The sequence below is a fragment of the Pleurodeles waltl genome, chromosome 11 (genome assembly GCF_031143425.1).
Source record: "Pleurodeles waltl isolate 20211129_DDA chromosome 11, aPleWal1.hap1.20221129, whole genome shotgun sequence".
Taxonomy (NCBI): Eukaryota; Metazoa; Chordata; class Amphibia; order Caudata; family Salamandridae; genus Pleurodeles; species Pleurodeles waltl.
In genome coordinates this window covers 821,585,425-821,600,811 of record NC_090450.1, presented here as the reverse complement: position 1 = coordinate 821,600,811, position 15,387 = coordinate 821,585,425, and the positions used below count along the sequence as shown (strand labels likewise).

The 15,387-nt window shown below is 40.7% G+C and overlaps 1 protein-coding gene across 2 annotated transcripts in view; it reads left to right on the top strand.

Moving 5' to 3' along the window:
* Positions 1 to 14,620, top strand: part of P2RX2 (purinergic receptor P2X 2) — a 126,322-nt gene extending 111,702 nt beyond the window's left edge. For both annotated transcript variants that reach the window (XM_069214651.1, XM_069214650.1), the window contains exon 12: positions 3,053 to 14,620. In XM_069214651.1, the coding sequence (XP_069070752.1) occupies positions 3,053 to 3,157 (105 nt within the window). In that variant the 3' untranslated portion in view covers positions 3,158 to 14,620. The remainder of the gene's footprint in view (positions 1 to 3,052) is intronic.
* The last annotated feature ends 767 nt before the right edge of the window (positions 14,621 to 15,387 follow it).

Genomic DNA, 15,387 nt, shown 5'->3' with positions numbered 1-15,387 from the left:
TGTTTTTAGGGGAGGGGGTGGGGGGTCAGGGTAATTTTGTTTTTAGGGGTTGGGTTGTTTTATTTTTGTGGGGGTTGTTTGAGGGCTCAGGGTGGGTGGGGGTATCAGGTAGTTTTTAATGGTTGGGGAGTCAGGGTCTTCTGTTTTTAGGGTTGGGTTGGTGGCATGTGACAACCACGCATGCCATTTCCACACATGCCTTTATTAGGCATGCCTTTACAACGTAAAATAGTTGTAAAGGCATGCGTGGTAAAGGCATGCGTGGAAACAACGCGGTCGTTATTCAGACATGCGTGATTCCATCATACAACCTATTTGGGAACATGGTCAGTTATATACGGGCAGTGTTGGTCATGCTTGAAAGTAAAACACGCATGGCAATTCTTATAACCCAATGTTGAATTTTCAGGGGTGCAGACCTAAATGAGTTATAACTGTGTTTTATTTAACTTTGATTGGAAATGTGAGCTAGAAAATGTGAGTTTCGGTATTTAAATTTCAATAGATATGATACATAAATACATCTCCTGATGAAGCAATAAGTGTCTATCCCAAAAAGCGTAGAGATTTGAACTATTTATGGATTGTTAGACCGGACATTATTGATGTGGTCTTCCCCCAAATGTTCTGCTTTCACACTTCCTGGGTTCTGAAATTGGCATTAGGACTCTGTGCACCTTACCACTGCTAAACCAGTGCTAATGTGCTTGTGCTCTCTCCATAAAACATGGTAAAATTGGACTACACCTGATGAGCACATTTAATTTACTTGTAAGTCCCTAGAATGCAATACCACATGTACCCAGGGCCTGTAAATTAAATGCTACTGGTAGGCCTGCAGCACTGTTTGTGCCACCCACTTAATGTAGCTCTCTAAAAACTGTCTCAGGCCTGCTATAGCAGTCTGTATTGTAGGTTAAACTGCAATTCCGATCTGGCAAAATACACATCTTGCCAGACCTAAAACCTTTTTTTTTTATTCATATAGGACACATTTAGGGTAGACCTAAGCAGCCCAGAGGGCAGGGTGCATTGTATGTAAAACGGAGGACATGTGTTTTTAAGTTTCACATTTCCTGGTAGTGAAACCCCTCTAAATCTGTTTTTCAATTTTTTCAATGTTGAACAGCCTACTTATTTCATAGGATAACATTGGGTTACATTTAATACATGCTAACTTTTAATTGGTAGGATATAGGGCTTTCAAATTTGGAATTCCTTTTAAAAAGGAATGCTCTTGCTCTAATCATTTGATACCTGCTGCCATTTTCCTAGGTCAGAATGAATGTGAATGGCTTAGCTGTTTTCTTTTGTCTATTCCCCCCAGTCAGTGTGACAAAGGAGAATAGGTGCTGGCAGGATGAGCCATCCTGTAAGTATCACTTCCCACTTACACTTCAAATGGCTGTCTCCAACAGAAACACAAAGGAACCAGACACTAGCCTTTTGTCACCCCAGACTTATTGGAGCCCTGACAGGGGAAATAAAGAACTTTCCAGAACTGTATGTGGGGGTACCATAGGAAATTCAACCACTACAAAGGCTGGCATTAGGTATAAATATTGGACCCTCGGAACGCATCTTGTTCTTCAGTACACTCCTGGACCTGTAGAAGTCTTCAGAAGGATGACCTTGTACCTCAAAGGACTGCCTAGTTGTTTGAAGCATGCCATGCTCCCCAGAGAACTGCCCTGCTGCTTGAGGCCTTCCTTGCTGCTTGAAGGAGAAGTGGACCATCTCCTTGAACCCAGGACTACCAGACCAGAGTGACTTCAAGGGCTAGTTGTCTGACTTCCTGTGTCGGCTACAGGGACATGGCAAGCTCCAGAAACCTTGAACCCTGCACCTGGCCTCTGCTAAAGTGCGTCCTAACTCCCCAAGCGGTGCCCCCCCAGGTCCTGGACTCTTGAAAGTGGTGATAAAGGTGCTACTCCTGCCTAAAACTTGGGACTTGGAAACATTTTCACTAAAATATTCCAGAAGAACTGACAGAAGACTGGGACCTACCTGCCAGCCGATTGACCCAAGGTGCATTGCCAGAGGGCATGACTTTGCGGTCGCTCCAACTACATTCTTTTCTTAGCAGCAAATTCTGTTCAGCAGCACCTCTGTGAAATGGTATCCAGCCTCATGGAGCCTTCTTCGATTACAGCTTGCAGCTTTGTCCATCAATAGGTTTCTAACTTCCAAAACGTTGTCTTAAGTCCCAAGATAAAAATCTTCACCGAGCTTGACAACAGGCTCACATCTGAAGACAACAACTTCCTCAGTCTCAAAATCCAGCTAGCCTGCTCTGAGATTTTTCTCGCCATCATCGACAGCTGCGCCAGGACTTCGTCCAGCACTCCCCAGTGATGACAACGCTTCCTCTGACACAGCCTGCTGCCATGCCCTGCTGAACAATACCTTCTCCTCCACTTTTCTTCAAACTTTCCTCTAAGTCTGAAGGTAAGCTAAAACCGGACCAATCTATCTCAACTACCCAACCCATGCTCCATCGGAGTTGACCTTAACTTTTGACTTTGCCATGGTTTTGCTCAACCAGGTACCTGTGGTTAGCAATCTGATCTGTTCATAGCTAGGTTTCACTAAAAACTTTAAACATTCATAACTCATGCTCTCCCCGTTGGATTAGTTTCGTTTTTGTGTAGCTTGATGTATTAAAATGTACTTTTTCCAAATTGGGTTGGCATTTTTCTTGAGTTGTGCTTACTACTGTTTATCATGTTAATCATAACTGCTTTCATGCCAAGCTAGCAGAGGGTTAAGCACAGATTTATTTAGTGACTTTTGTAGCTCACCCTAACAAGGATTGTGGCTGTTGCTTGAGTAGTGTTTTACACCCCTCAATCAATGATCCAATTTCTTACAGTATGAATTATTTTGATTGACTTAGGTTATGAATTTTGTGATGGCAAGTTATTTGAATAAATAGATTTCAGGTCCTTCAAAAAAGAGCCACGTTTGTTCAGATAGGAATTCCGAGGGAAAGAAATACTTTGAATATTTAGCTGACACATTCACTTGCTTTTCTATCTTCCCTCTCCTGTAGATCTGGAAAACTGTAGAGGAGCCGTCGACTACTGTTACAAGCTGCAATGATATATCTATGCTGGAATCCACCCCGATGGAAATCAAACACAGTCTCCAGCTCTGACAACAACCTTGTAATGTCAGCTGCAGGAAGGGCGGAGAAAGGGAATTTAACATTTATCCAGGAGTGCTCTTCAAGGCCAGAAAACAAACCCTAACTCTGGTTCACAAACCAAGAATGGACTGGACAATGGGGTGGGATTTGATGGAAGTGCCAGATAACCCAAACCATGGTGATTAAGGAGAAAAATAAAGAGAAGAAGCCCTGGGTTTTTGTTGCTGCCAGATTAGCATGGGGCCTGGGACCAAACTTGCACAGGGGCTGGGACCAGGTGCGAACAGGAATTGGGGCTAAACATGTCCATGAATGGTGACCACACTCGTTCAGGGACTAGGACCGGACTGGTAAGGGACAAACTTTCACAGAGGACGAGACAATTCTAACACAGTGACTGTGGCCGGACTTACACAGGAACAACGCTCACACCGAGGTGGTACCAGACCAAGAGGGACTGGGGCCAGAGACACACAGGAACAAGTACCACACTGACACTAGGACTGGGGCCAGAAGCACACGAGCCTCATTGACACCGGGATTGGAGACAAACATATAGCGACCACACTGACACTAGGACTGGGCCATATACACACAGGGGCAACACTGACACAGGCACTGGGCCTGAGGACAGGCACACACAGGCACCAGAATAACACTGGATCCAGACACACAGGTACAGGGACCACACTGGCACTGGGGCCAGACTTCACAACTGGGACTGGGGCCAGGCGTCACCGAGGCCGGGACTAGACTCATGAAGGTTCTAAGACTAGATAGATGCAAGGACTGTAGAGGAACTGGGACCCGACTCCCGCAGGGACAGGACTAGATGTGGGACAGTAACCCAGACTCCCATTCAGATTCAAGCTAGACTCACACATAGACTAACACCATTCTTGCACAACCTTTAGGATGACACACCCTCACAGATGGGTACCACTGGCATCCTATCTTTGGGATTAGAGTCTCACTGGTTCTGAAGTCAGACTCTATCTTTTGGTAGGCTCAGGCTGGTAGTGCGGTACTGATATGAGATACTCGCTGGTAGATTAGTTCTAAGATTTAAACCCTCAGTGTGACAGTGTCTAAAACAGTTTGTATTTGGGTTAATAAATTTTATTTGGAGACAAATCTTCCTTATATGGGCTCTTATAGTGTTTGGGTCTCGATAGTTTATCGGTCCCGTGAGGGCATAAATTGTGTTCGGGTTTGAAAAAGGTCAATGTAGCTTTTTTTAAGTCTTGCAAATATAATGTGGCAACCCTAGCTGGATGTGATCGGAATGTCCAGAAGTGAGAATGTTGCCTGTCTCGTTAGTGCCTCTCCAGTGTTCAGCTCCCTTAGACTCCTACATTGGTGCTCTCAATCTCCAGACATCCTTGCTGTGCCCACACTGCTCCATTTCACCCGTGGGCTTCTTCTCTCCCCTCATGCATCAGAGCAAAACCTGGTCAAAGCACTGCCAGCACCTTTCTTATCCCATCACCTCTCTGTGAAAATTAAGGATCCAAATGCCATGTATGGGCTCATACAACCAGGCATCTTCTGTGCCCAAGAGATGCAAACTCACTCTATGTCGACAGAACATCACGAGCCCACTCACGGGATGTCAGACTGACAGTCTGAATAAAGAGTTCTGGGAGTTGAGGGCCTAGTTTGCCCCAAATGAACCAAATGTTCCCACAGGATTGCCCTCTAGAGTCACTTCAGTATCCTGACACACTATAGGGACCGCCGTTCTTAGCACCCCCTCAGACAGCAGCCTTTAGTTTCCTTAAAGTTCATTCTTCTGCAATGACCCTTGTTACCACCTCATTGTACTTGCTTTCTAGAGACCCTCATCATTCCCTCTTTGGTACTGCTTCTCTCCTGCCTCCACACAATTAATAGACTCTTTCAGCTTTTTATGTGTCTTGGATCCCCAATGACCCTCACTGTTTCTTAACTTGCATTTCCCTGTATACCCTCCTCCCGTGTTCCAGCTCTCTAAAGCGACTCTCGATGGCTCAGTTTCCTCCATCTGCAGAGACCCATCAAGTCTCCCCTCCGGTGTCCCCACTCGTTACATTAACCATCAGTCACTGCAGTGTCGCTGCCATGCATTGACAGGATTTCTGCTCAATTGCCAGATATTTTAAATTGACCTTCATTATCAATGCAATGGCCCTGACCGCTACAAAAAAAACGTTTTATGTCCCCAGTTTCCTGAAACCTTACTCACACTTATTGCACATTCTCAACCTTTAGAGACTAATGCTGAGACAGTGGTTCTTCCAATTTTCACAGCATATCCTCTTCTCTTAAGAGTTGGTCATAGCCACCCAAGATGTTTACTCTCTACTACTAGTTTCTCATAAAACTCCAACTAAAAACTTGTCTCTTTGGACAGAGTCAGGGATGTGATCCAAAATGCGGGCCAGGAAGTGGTTTTGAATCACCCTTCAGTCACCTCAGAATGTACATGGAATCATCTTTATTTCACAAATGATAATATCAACCTCCAACTTAATACATGTTTTTAACTACAATGACATGGCTTTGTTCCTTATTGTTGGTAAGGAAATGTACCTCCACACAGATTCAAAATCTTTTCAGCCCCTTTTTCTTAAATTACGATTCAATTTTTAGGTCGAGCCTAAGCAGCGCACATGCACGGTCTCTCGACCTGTTGTAATTTACTTCTGAGGCCTTTCACCACGTCCATCATTTCATTCATTCCTTGGTCTGCCTTTCAAAATTCCTTTCATTCCTTAGGCAAATGCTTTACGTTTGTCCCATCTTGAGTCTGTTTTGTTACCTCTTTGGAGACTGACCCTGTTACATGGATCGGCCATATACCATAGTGTCGGTGCACTACCTTTTTCTTTTGCCTCTCTGCTTCGCACTCCGGGCGGTATGTTGTTTCTTACTCTTCCTTGTTTTTGGGCATCTCGCTGTTTCTTTGCGGTGTCTGTGCCTGAAAAAAGGCTGCAAGCTGGGTGCGGGGGGGGTGATTCTTTTTTTTGTTTGTTTTGCAGTTTTATATAGCGCAAACTCGATCCGAAGGTATTTGAGCGCTTTACATGAGCACCGTTTATATTAAGTGATTAGCCCAAAATCAAACGATGTTGAGCTGACTCCGAGACTTGAACCTGGTTCCCCAGCTCCAAAGTTGGCAGCTCTGGCCTTTATGCCACATCCTGTCTCCTAGGCTTCTTTGTCTGGTGCGTATGCGTGTTGGGGGTGCATGGCAGTCGGATCGGCAGCTGGTTCTGTCCTTTCTACTTATATTTGGAAAATAAGGAGCAACAAAGATGTGTAGACTTTGGCAGCAGGTCTCTTGTTGATACACAGTGTGGTGAGAAATATAAGTCGTTATAAAAACTGAGCAGTATAACTGAAATCTGCACCTGAAATGTGGATTCCAAGGGAAACCCAAAGCAGAACAATATTGTTAAATTAATGATTGTTTTATGAGAGCGGGCGGAAAATTAATATGGGGGCTGACTACCTATGTGATAGGACTGAGCTAAAATTGGAATTCTAAAGGTACAGGTCATTATTTTAATCGAATGATGCCTCATTAAAGTTGACTGTTGTACGATATACCCATTTAATCCACGAAGAGGCGTTCAATTGAGTTTTAAGTGTACTGTTATTTAGATCTCATTGTCTAATCGTGTATGGTGCACAAGGTGTGGTTTTCATCAACTAAAAGGAAAAAAAATTAACTTCGTTTTTTCGTAGAGTATTTTTCTGAGATTTTTCCAGAGTTAACGTTTGATTAACATTTTTCATGTTTGTGCATGAGTGTGGAAGGCTGGCAGGCAAATAATTTGATTGAAGCAATTTACAGATCTGTTTGGCATCAATTTTGCTTTCAGGCCTGGGATTATTTTAGCTTCCTACACACCACTGAGCCTTGTTAGAAGAAATATGTGGTTCGTTCAGGACAGAAATGTATTAAGCCAAGTAGGTAGATGTTTCGTATGGTACGTTAAACCTCGTTAGAAAAGAACCAAACAAATTAAAGAAACCAGTGAGTATGTCTGTGTGTGTTCATTTTATATACAGAGGTCACTGTAGTCTTCTTTTGATACATTACTTATGACAAAAAATTAAAAGCATCCACTGTATGATAAAATTGTATAGTCACTCTATGCTGAACCGAACCAACAATTGCAAATGCTTCTGCCTTTTTAAAATTACTTTGGTTCATTAGGTTCATTAGATAGAAACAGCTTCCTTATGTCCCTGATGCTTGTAGTGGTGATTATAAAAGCATTATTTGTCACGCATCGCACACAATTTCCTCCGAAATGCACCTTCTTTTTCCAAGATTACTTTCTATGTGCACTTTTCATTTTAAGCCATAATATCCACGTTCTCTTCTTCCTCTGTTCTTCCTTCTCCATTTAACTAGGCTCTCCATTTATCAGTTTCTTCCTTTCCATAGAGATCCACTTCATTTTCCCTCTTTTGTCCCCTCTGTTCTGAAGAAATCGTGCCCCATTCTGTTCCTCTACTCGTTCTCCTCCCCAGCTTCCCTGCTGTTTTCTCCTTTGCCCCTTCTCCTCTTCCCTGTTCTCTACTCATTTTTACTTTCTCTGTAACTTCTCATTTCCCATCTTCCTTCCCCTGCTGTCTTCCGTCTCCTCCATTCTTGATATCTTTCTCACCTTGACTCATCTTCTATGTTCACTCACCTTTGCCCAACATTTCATTATTTCACCACTTTACTGTAATTTCCTATTTTTCTACATTATACAGATTCTATATTACCACCACTCCTCCTCACATCAGCCACTTTTCTCATCAACCTTTTCAATGCACTCATTCACATCTGCCAGTTTTTTTATTCTCCTTGCCGTCTCTTGTCTCCAGTTCTTTCCACCTTCCCCACTCTTTCTGTTTGAACTCTTCCCTTTTCATCACAGTGCATCTCAGTGCATTCTGTCCTCGTTTTGTTTCTATTCTTTGTCCTTACTCTTTTCTCACTAATAACTATTTCTTCACTTTTAGTCCCTCCCCACTTTTGTCTTACAACCTTTGCCTCTGAATTGCTTCTCACACACTTTCATTTTCTTTGAGCTTCTCGTTTGACATTACAACGTTGTTTTAGTTAGTGTTAAGGTACTGCATAAAGGATGTAGGGCTGGTCGGCTGTGAGATGCCTTTTCAACAATTTTTTCTCTTGCCTAACTTTCTTATAGTAACTTTTCAACATGCTGCACAACAGCTACGCTGCTCTACAACATAGCTTAAAGACATTGGCAAAGCCAATAGCTCTGGCTAAACACTTATAAGGCCCCATAGACAATACCTATTGGCTATGCAAATGCTTGTTTCTCCTGTAAATGTGTGTATTTAATCATAAGCATTAAGGAATATGACACAGAGTCTTTGAGATGCTCTGAAACTGTCTTGTTTCCTACAAATGTCAAAGTGATATCACTGTCACTGCCTTTCAATCATGGTGCCTGATTCACCTGAGATGGGTCTGAATTGGAGAGGAACCAACCAGGATGAGATGCGGCATGGAGGAGGCTTCGCAGGTTCAAACATTGTCTGCCTTTATTCTAAGCTGGAGCCCAAATTCTATGCAAATTGTTCCTTGCTGTGGACTCTCAGCAAATCACTGAGGTCTTGGCTTTTAAAAAGAAGATGCAAAAGTAATAATTTTGCCTAATTCTGTCTCTGAAATACCGTGAATGAGAAATTCCTATAAACCACATGTTCAACATGTAAGAGAATGCTCCTCGCTTCAGTGACACACTGCAGGCTCTTGCCCTAGGAAGACAAAATGTGAACATTCCTTCCTTTTACGAAGTGATGGAACAAATACGTGTGTTTCTACTGTCAGAAACTCTCAGCAGTGGACCAAGATTTTCTTAAGAAATGTTAGTGTATCTATCAAGAGACCTTTATAAATGTTGAGAATTACATGTTCCCGGTCTTAACTGAGCATAAATATGACATCTTAGACCTTGACTATCCTAAATGTTTGCGACCTGCACAGGGACTCGGCTCCCCCATGGGCTGATACATACACATGACATCAATTCTACGTCACCACCATATGTACCCCAGAAGATTGGTATTCGAGATTATATCTTGTCCAGTCCCTTTGAAGTACAAAACTTTGAATGCACTACTTGGGTACACAAATGTGGGGGCCTCGAGCAGTGCTCATAAAATTCATGAGGGGCGCGGGGGCTGGAATGTTATGGAATATGAAGTGTACTGCTACACTAGGGAGTTCTGGCACTAAATAATCACATCCAAGATCAAGAGGCAGAGTAGGTTCAATATTTAGGAAAGAGCCGGGTGTAAAGTCCCTTTCTAACAAGAAAAGTGAGTCTTCTCGGCTCTTAAACTTAAAGGCAACGCCTTGGACTCTTCTGCACAAGGACATTAAATGAATGGCTTCCCGCCCTACACTCTTTAACGAGCGTTGATAAAGTCAATAGTTCTGCCGCTGGGTGTGCGTCTTCTATCAGTTCTCGTTTTGTTTTTTCATGGATTTTGTAAACCTTGATGGTTTGGAAATATGCCGAGACCTCATCAATGAAAAAAAAAAAATATTTGCTATAGGCAAAAAAGCTTTTTTGGTCTCCAAAAAATACATTACAATAGAACTCCTTGGCACTGAAAGGAGCTAATCTATGTGTGAAGTGATCCTTGAGAAAGGATGGCATGACTCCTAGTGAAGTCAGCCAATGGCTGAAGTGGGCTGATACATTGCCCCTTAATGCATGCTGGAGTGGGTGGAAGAAAAAAAAAAACTAAAGACACCAACTACAGACTATGGAATGAAAACTGGCTGAAGCCCCTAAAAGGTTCATGCAACATTCATAATTTTAGTAACATCAAAAGGTCTTGGCCAACGAACACCTAAAAAAAGGCAATCAGTCTGGCATTGACTGAAAGTCTCTTGCTTTTAAGAAAGAAAGAAAAAAAAAAGAAAAGAGAAGAGGAGAAAGAAGGAAAGAAAGAAAAAAGAAAAGAGAAGAGGAGAAAGAAGGAAAGAAAGAAAAAAACGAAAAGAGAAGAGGACAAAGAAGGAAAGAAAGAAAAAAAAGAAAAGAGAAGAGGAGAAAGAAGGAAAGAAAGAAAAAAGAGAAAGAAAGAGAGAAAGACAAAGAGAGAAAGAAAGAAAAGAAGAGGAGAAGGAAAGAAATAAAGGTAAGAGAAAAGGAAAGAAAGAAAGAAAAGAGGAAAGAAAAGAGAAAAGGAAAGGAAAGGAAGAAAGAAAGGAGAAAAGGAAAGAAAGAAAAGAGAAAATGAGAAGGAAAGAAAGAAAGAAAGAAAGAAAGAGAAAGAAAGAAAGAGAGAAAGAAAGAGAGAGAGAAAAGAGAAGAGAAGAGGAGGGAAGAGGAGAGAAGAGGAAGAAAGAATGAAAGATGGAAAGAGAATAAACAAGAGAGAAGGAAAAAGAAGAGAGGAGAGGAAGGGGAGAGGAGTATAATGGCAAGAATGAAGGCAGAATAAAGAAAAAAACAACAGAGTAAGAAAAGGTAAAGAAAGCAAAACAGGAAAAAGTGGTAAGAAAGAAAAACATAAGGAAGAAAGGGGAAGAAAGAAAAAACATAAGAAAGATAAAAGAAAGAAAGAAAAACATAAGAAAGGGGAAAGAAGGATAAAAGAAAGAAAGAAAAACATAAAGGGGAAAGAAAGAAGAAAGAAACAAAGAGAGAGAAAGAAAGAAGAGGATTACTTAATACAGAACAGTTTCACATGGACACAATCTGATATACTCTGCTGTAAAAAAGCAGCAGTCAGAAAGCAAAACACTTCAAAGGCAACAACAGCACTGGCAGGAGATGGGATGTGATAATAATGGAATGTGCATCAGAAGCGTACTGCTATTAAATCATGCTCTACAAACACAAAAGCAACACTAAAATGATTATAAAGTAAAATAAAAACACTAGCTCTGAAGGGGAACTAGTGTGTGTGCACGAGTATTCCTTATGAGAGAGCAAAATGCAGTCACTCAAAGTGAAGTTAACCAATGGATCAAGTAGACTACCTACTGCCTCATCCCATAGGCTGTAATGGGAGGAAGCAAAATGTGACTGACACAGACCGAGAAATGTCATTACTCTTTACTCTGGGCTGAATGCCTCTATATGTAAGTATATTATACATATAGTACATTCAAAAGGTCTTGGCTAATGTCAGACCTAAACGGGGGACGAGGCTAAAACCAAGTGTGTGGCGTAAGTGCAGAGACTGGGTAATTGACAGTAATGTCTCAATTGTGATTGTAAGTAAATAAGTGTGTCATGTAAGTATGTTATTACAAAAACACAGTCTTGGGTTCTTCATACTGGTGAAGGCATTCTCAAGATACAGAAACAGTGCTCAGCAGCCCTCTGCCTCCTGTTCCATCCCAGGTACTTTCTAACTGCAGCATATTGCAGTCACACAGCACCAACCACTGAACATTTTAAATTTGACATCATAGGATGGAGTCACCAGCTCAGTGTAGCTGATACCCTCACTTCCAAACACATCCAGAGGAAGTGCTGTCCCAGGAATAAATATTCACAGAGTGGCAATCACTTCTGTGCTCAAGAGCTTTCATTCTCAGCTTTACCTGTGTTTTTACCGCTCGGCTGTTGGTGCACTTCACTCTACTTGTGTATCTCTTTATTGCTCTGTCGCGGTGTACTGTGCCCTATTAACGTCTTCTTACTGTTATTTTGGAGGTGTGCTGTGCCCTTCACATCTGATGCGTTAACACTGTGTTTGCGGTGTACTCTTGCCTACTTATGTCTAGTGAAAGCTCTTAGAGATGTACTCTGTCCTACTCAAATGTCCTGGTAAAACTCTGACGAATGGTTACTTTGTTTTAGTCGTATGTTATATAACAGGCTCTGTTGGAAGTATGCTCTGTCCTGCTCATATGTCCTGTTGAAGCTTTGTTGGAGATGCATTCTGCCCTCCTTACATGCCTTGTTAAAGCCCTGTGGGTGGCATACACCATCCTTCTAATATCTTGTTAACACACTGTTAGAAGTGAACTCAGTCCTACTTATTGTATTGCCAGCACTCTTTTGTAGGTATCTTTTTAAAGCTCTTTGGAAGCTACACTCTCTTGTGCTCATATTTCGTGCTATCACTGTTGAACGTGAATTCATTCCTCCTCATGTGCCTGACTAAAGATCTGTTACAGATGTAATCTCTTCCACCAGGGTGCATTGTCAACATTCTGCCAACGTCTTACTCTGACCTTCTCTTTTGTTTCGTTAAAACTCTTACAGGTGTAGTCTTTTTTATGGATTAGTCTTATTAAAACCTTTTTTGAAGTGTACTCTCTTCTGTCCATGGGCACTGTTAACATTCTTCCAAAGTTTTACTTCATCCTACTCATATCTCTTGTTAAAACTGTTTACGGTGTAGGGTGTACTCTTTTTCTACTTGTATGTCTTCTCGCAAATTTTTGGAGGTGTACACCCATGTGTGATGTCAACATTCTTCCGAAGGTTTGCTCTGTCATACTCATATGTATTGTTAGAACACAGTTTGAGGTGTACTCTTTCCTTCTCAATAATCTTGTTAAATTTCTTTTTGAGATCTAATCTTTCCTATTCATAAGTCTTGTTAAAGCTCTGTTGGAGGTGTACTCTGTTCCATCCATGCATACTGTTAATATTCATTTGAATTTCTACTTTGTCCTACTTAAATGTTGTATTAAAGCTCTGTTGAAATGTATTCTTGGCTCTTATTAGTACTTTGATGGAGACATACTTTGCCTTACTCATCTATCTTTTCTAAGCTTTATTGGAGGTGTATTATTTCCTACTCATGAATCTCATTAACATTGCGTCAGATGTGTTTTCTCTTCTACTCACATCTTGGTAATGTCTACTGGAGGTGATCTATGTTCTACTTATATCTTTTGTTAACTATGTTGATGGTGTACTTTTTAGCACCCTTTTATGTAAGCTACGTTTTACTACTTTCCTTCTTTGATACTTGATTTGCTCAGGTCACCTATACTGCCCTGATTAAGAAAAGCGATTACTCAATTATTGCCTTGTGCACCCCTGATACTAATAGATGAATTCCTTTTTTCACCTGCAATCTACTGATCATGGTAAGTTTTATCCATTCACCATTTAGGGAATATTAATCACCAAGGTTATTGAGAGGTGTGCAACATTTTTTTGGCATGCAAAGTTAGTAAAGTAATCAATGTCATTACTTCATATTCTTGCTTAGTTTGTCTCTTTCACAAATGTAAGTGCCCTTTATTCTTCAACTAAGGTATGTTGACCTAGTTTGGAAGGTGTACTTTTACTGCATTGTCAGTGCTCTGGTTACGAAAAGATAGAGGTGTTCCTTCCTAATAAGAATCCCTTATTAATAATCAATATTGACCATATTCTCTTTGCTAGAACTGAGACAATGGTAAATTGTCTAGATCAAGAATGTAAATAATGACTTGATTGTGAACCATGCCCATAGTCAAAGTTTGTTTTTGCCATTACAACAGAAAGTTCCCATGTAAATATACAAGTGATGAGCTCCAAGTACTCTCAGAGTACAGCTATTTGGAAATAATAATAGACAAAGGACTAACTTTGAGGGATCAAAAGAAGCAATGACTAAGTCCATAAAGTCAGGAAAAACAAACAGAATGATACACACTCGTAACAAGGCCAGTAGTGATTGCATTTATTTCAAGTAGATCCAATAATAAGAGCCACCACTATGGGTCCACACTCTACTATAACCTATTGAAAACCATGCTGATTAAAGGACATTTTTGTGTTGAGTTATTCTAAGAAAACATCTGATGTGATCTGGTTGGGTGCCCAGGCTGGATTTTAAGATGCACAAAGTGCAAAGCATTCAAAACTAGAATTGATTTTTACTCCTATCTCTTACATGATGGTAAGAACAAATGGTTTTGAAACATCTTAGCTGCAACTCAAATTATTGTGTGTGTGTGTGTGTGTGTGTGTGTGTGTGTGTGTGCTGAAGTGTCCCTGGAACATGCTGTAACTGGGAAATACCATCTTCCTTGCATGAAAACGAGAGCCATTAAAAAGCCTGATGCAACATATCCTATTGCCAGACACTTTAAGACATCCCATGACCAAAATCCTGATCTGTTACAATTCTTAAGTTAACAGGTTTGAGCTAAATGAGAAAGAAGATGGCCACAAAAAAATGCTTAAGATGACTGGAAAGAAAATAGATCCTTGATCTCAATATGAAACAGCCTCAGGGACACAACGTTGATGAGGAGTTAGCAATCTTCTTATAACACTTCAGTCTCCCTTTATTGAGTATCTTGATTTTTGCATATGGGTATGTTGTATGTACACTGATTCTTAATGGATACGATTTGTGTCATGATTTCCAAAACATTTATGTTATCCGCATACGATGTATTTGATGGGTACATCAAACCTACTTGCGTGTGATCTGTTGTAAATATATGATTTGTTATATTGACTTGTAAATGAGGAGCAGGCACAGTAATTAATAAAATGATGTTGCTGCCACTTTGTTGTGTGGTGCATTTATATTTGGATTTAACTTTATACTAATAGTGATTTTATCATATCTTTGTGAGAAATTGTTTTCTTTTGCTCATATGTTCACATTAGAGTACTTCCTGCACTTTAGGACTTACATGCATGAATTCGATCACACATGATTGTAATATGATTTGTGTATCCGCGAGCATTACATCAGTGAGTGAGTTGGGAAACAGTATGTAATTGGACCTGCGTAGCTGGTGTTTTGTAACTTGTCCGGATCATTGGAAATTAGTGGAAGTATATATTGAATGGTGATTTCATTTTATAGCAAATACCATGTGTGATCTTATGTATAATACAACATGCTTGTTTAAGATGAGTACTGCAAGTTAGGTCCCTACGTTGACGAGATAATGTCATCATGAGAATTACACATTTTAAAGTATTCCAATAGTCCACACATTTTTTGACCAATAAGATTGCACAATAGCCATTTGGCCAGGATTTGAAAAAATATATAATTTGAATGTGATTTGATGTTGTTTTCAATACAACGCTATAATATACTTTGGGCCTGGTTAGCAGTGAAGGCATTATTTATTAATAATTATACCAAAGGGTACGTTATTTATTGGGTGCAATAAATAACACCTATTTCGAGTTCCTGGGGAATAACATGTGGATTTTGGTGTTTAAAGCGCCAAAATCTGCATGTTACAATAAATACCGCATGTTTTCCCTCATTACATTTCAGCA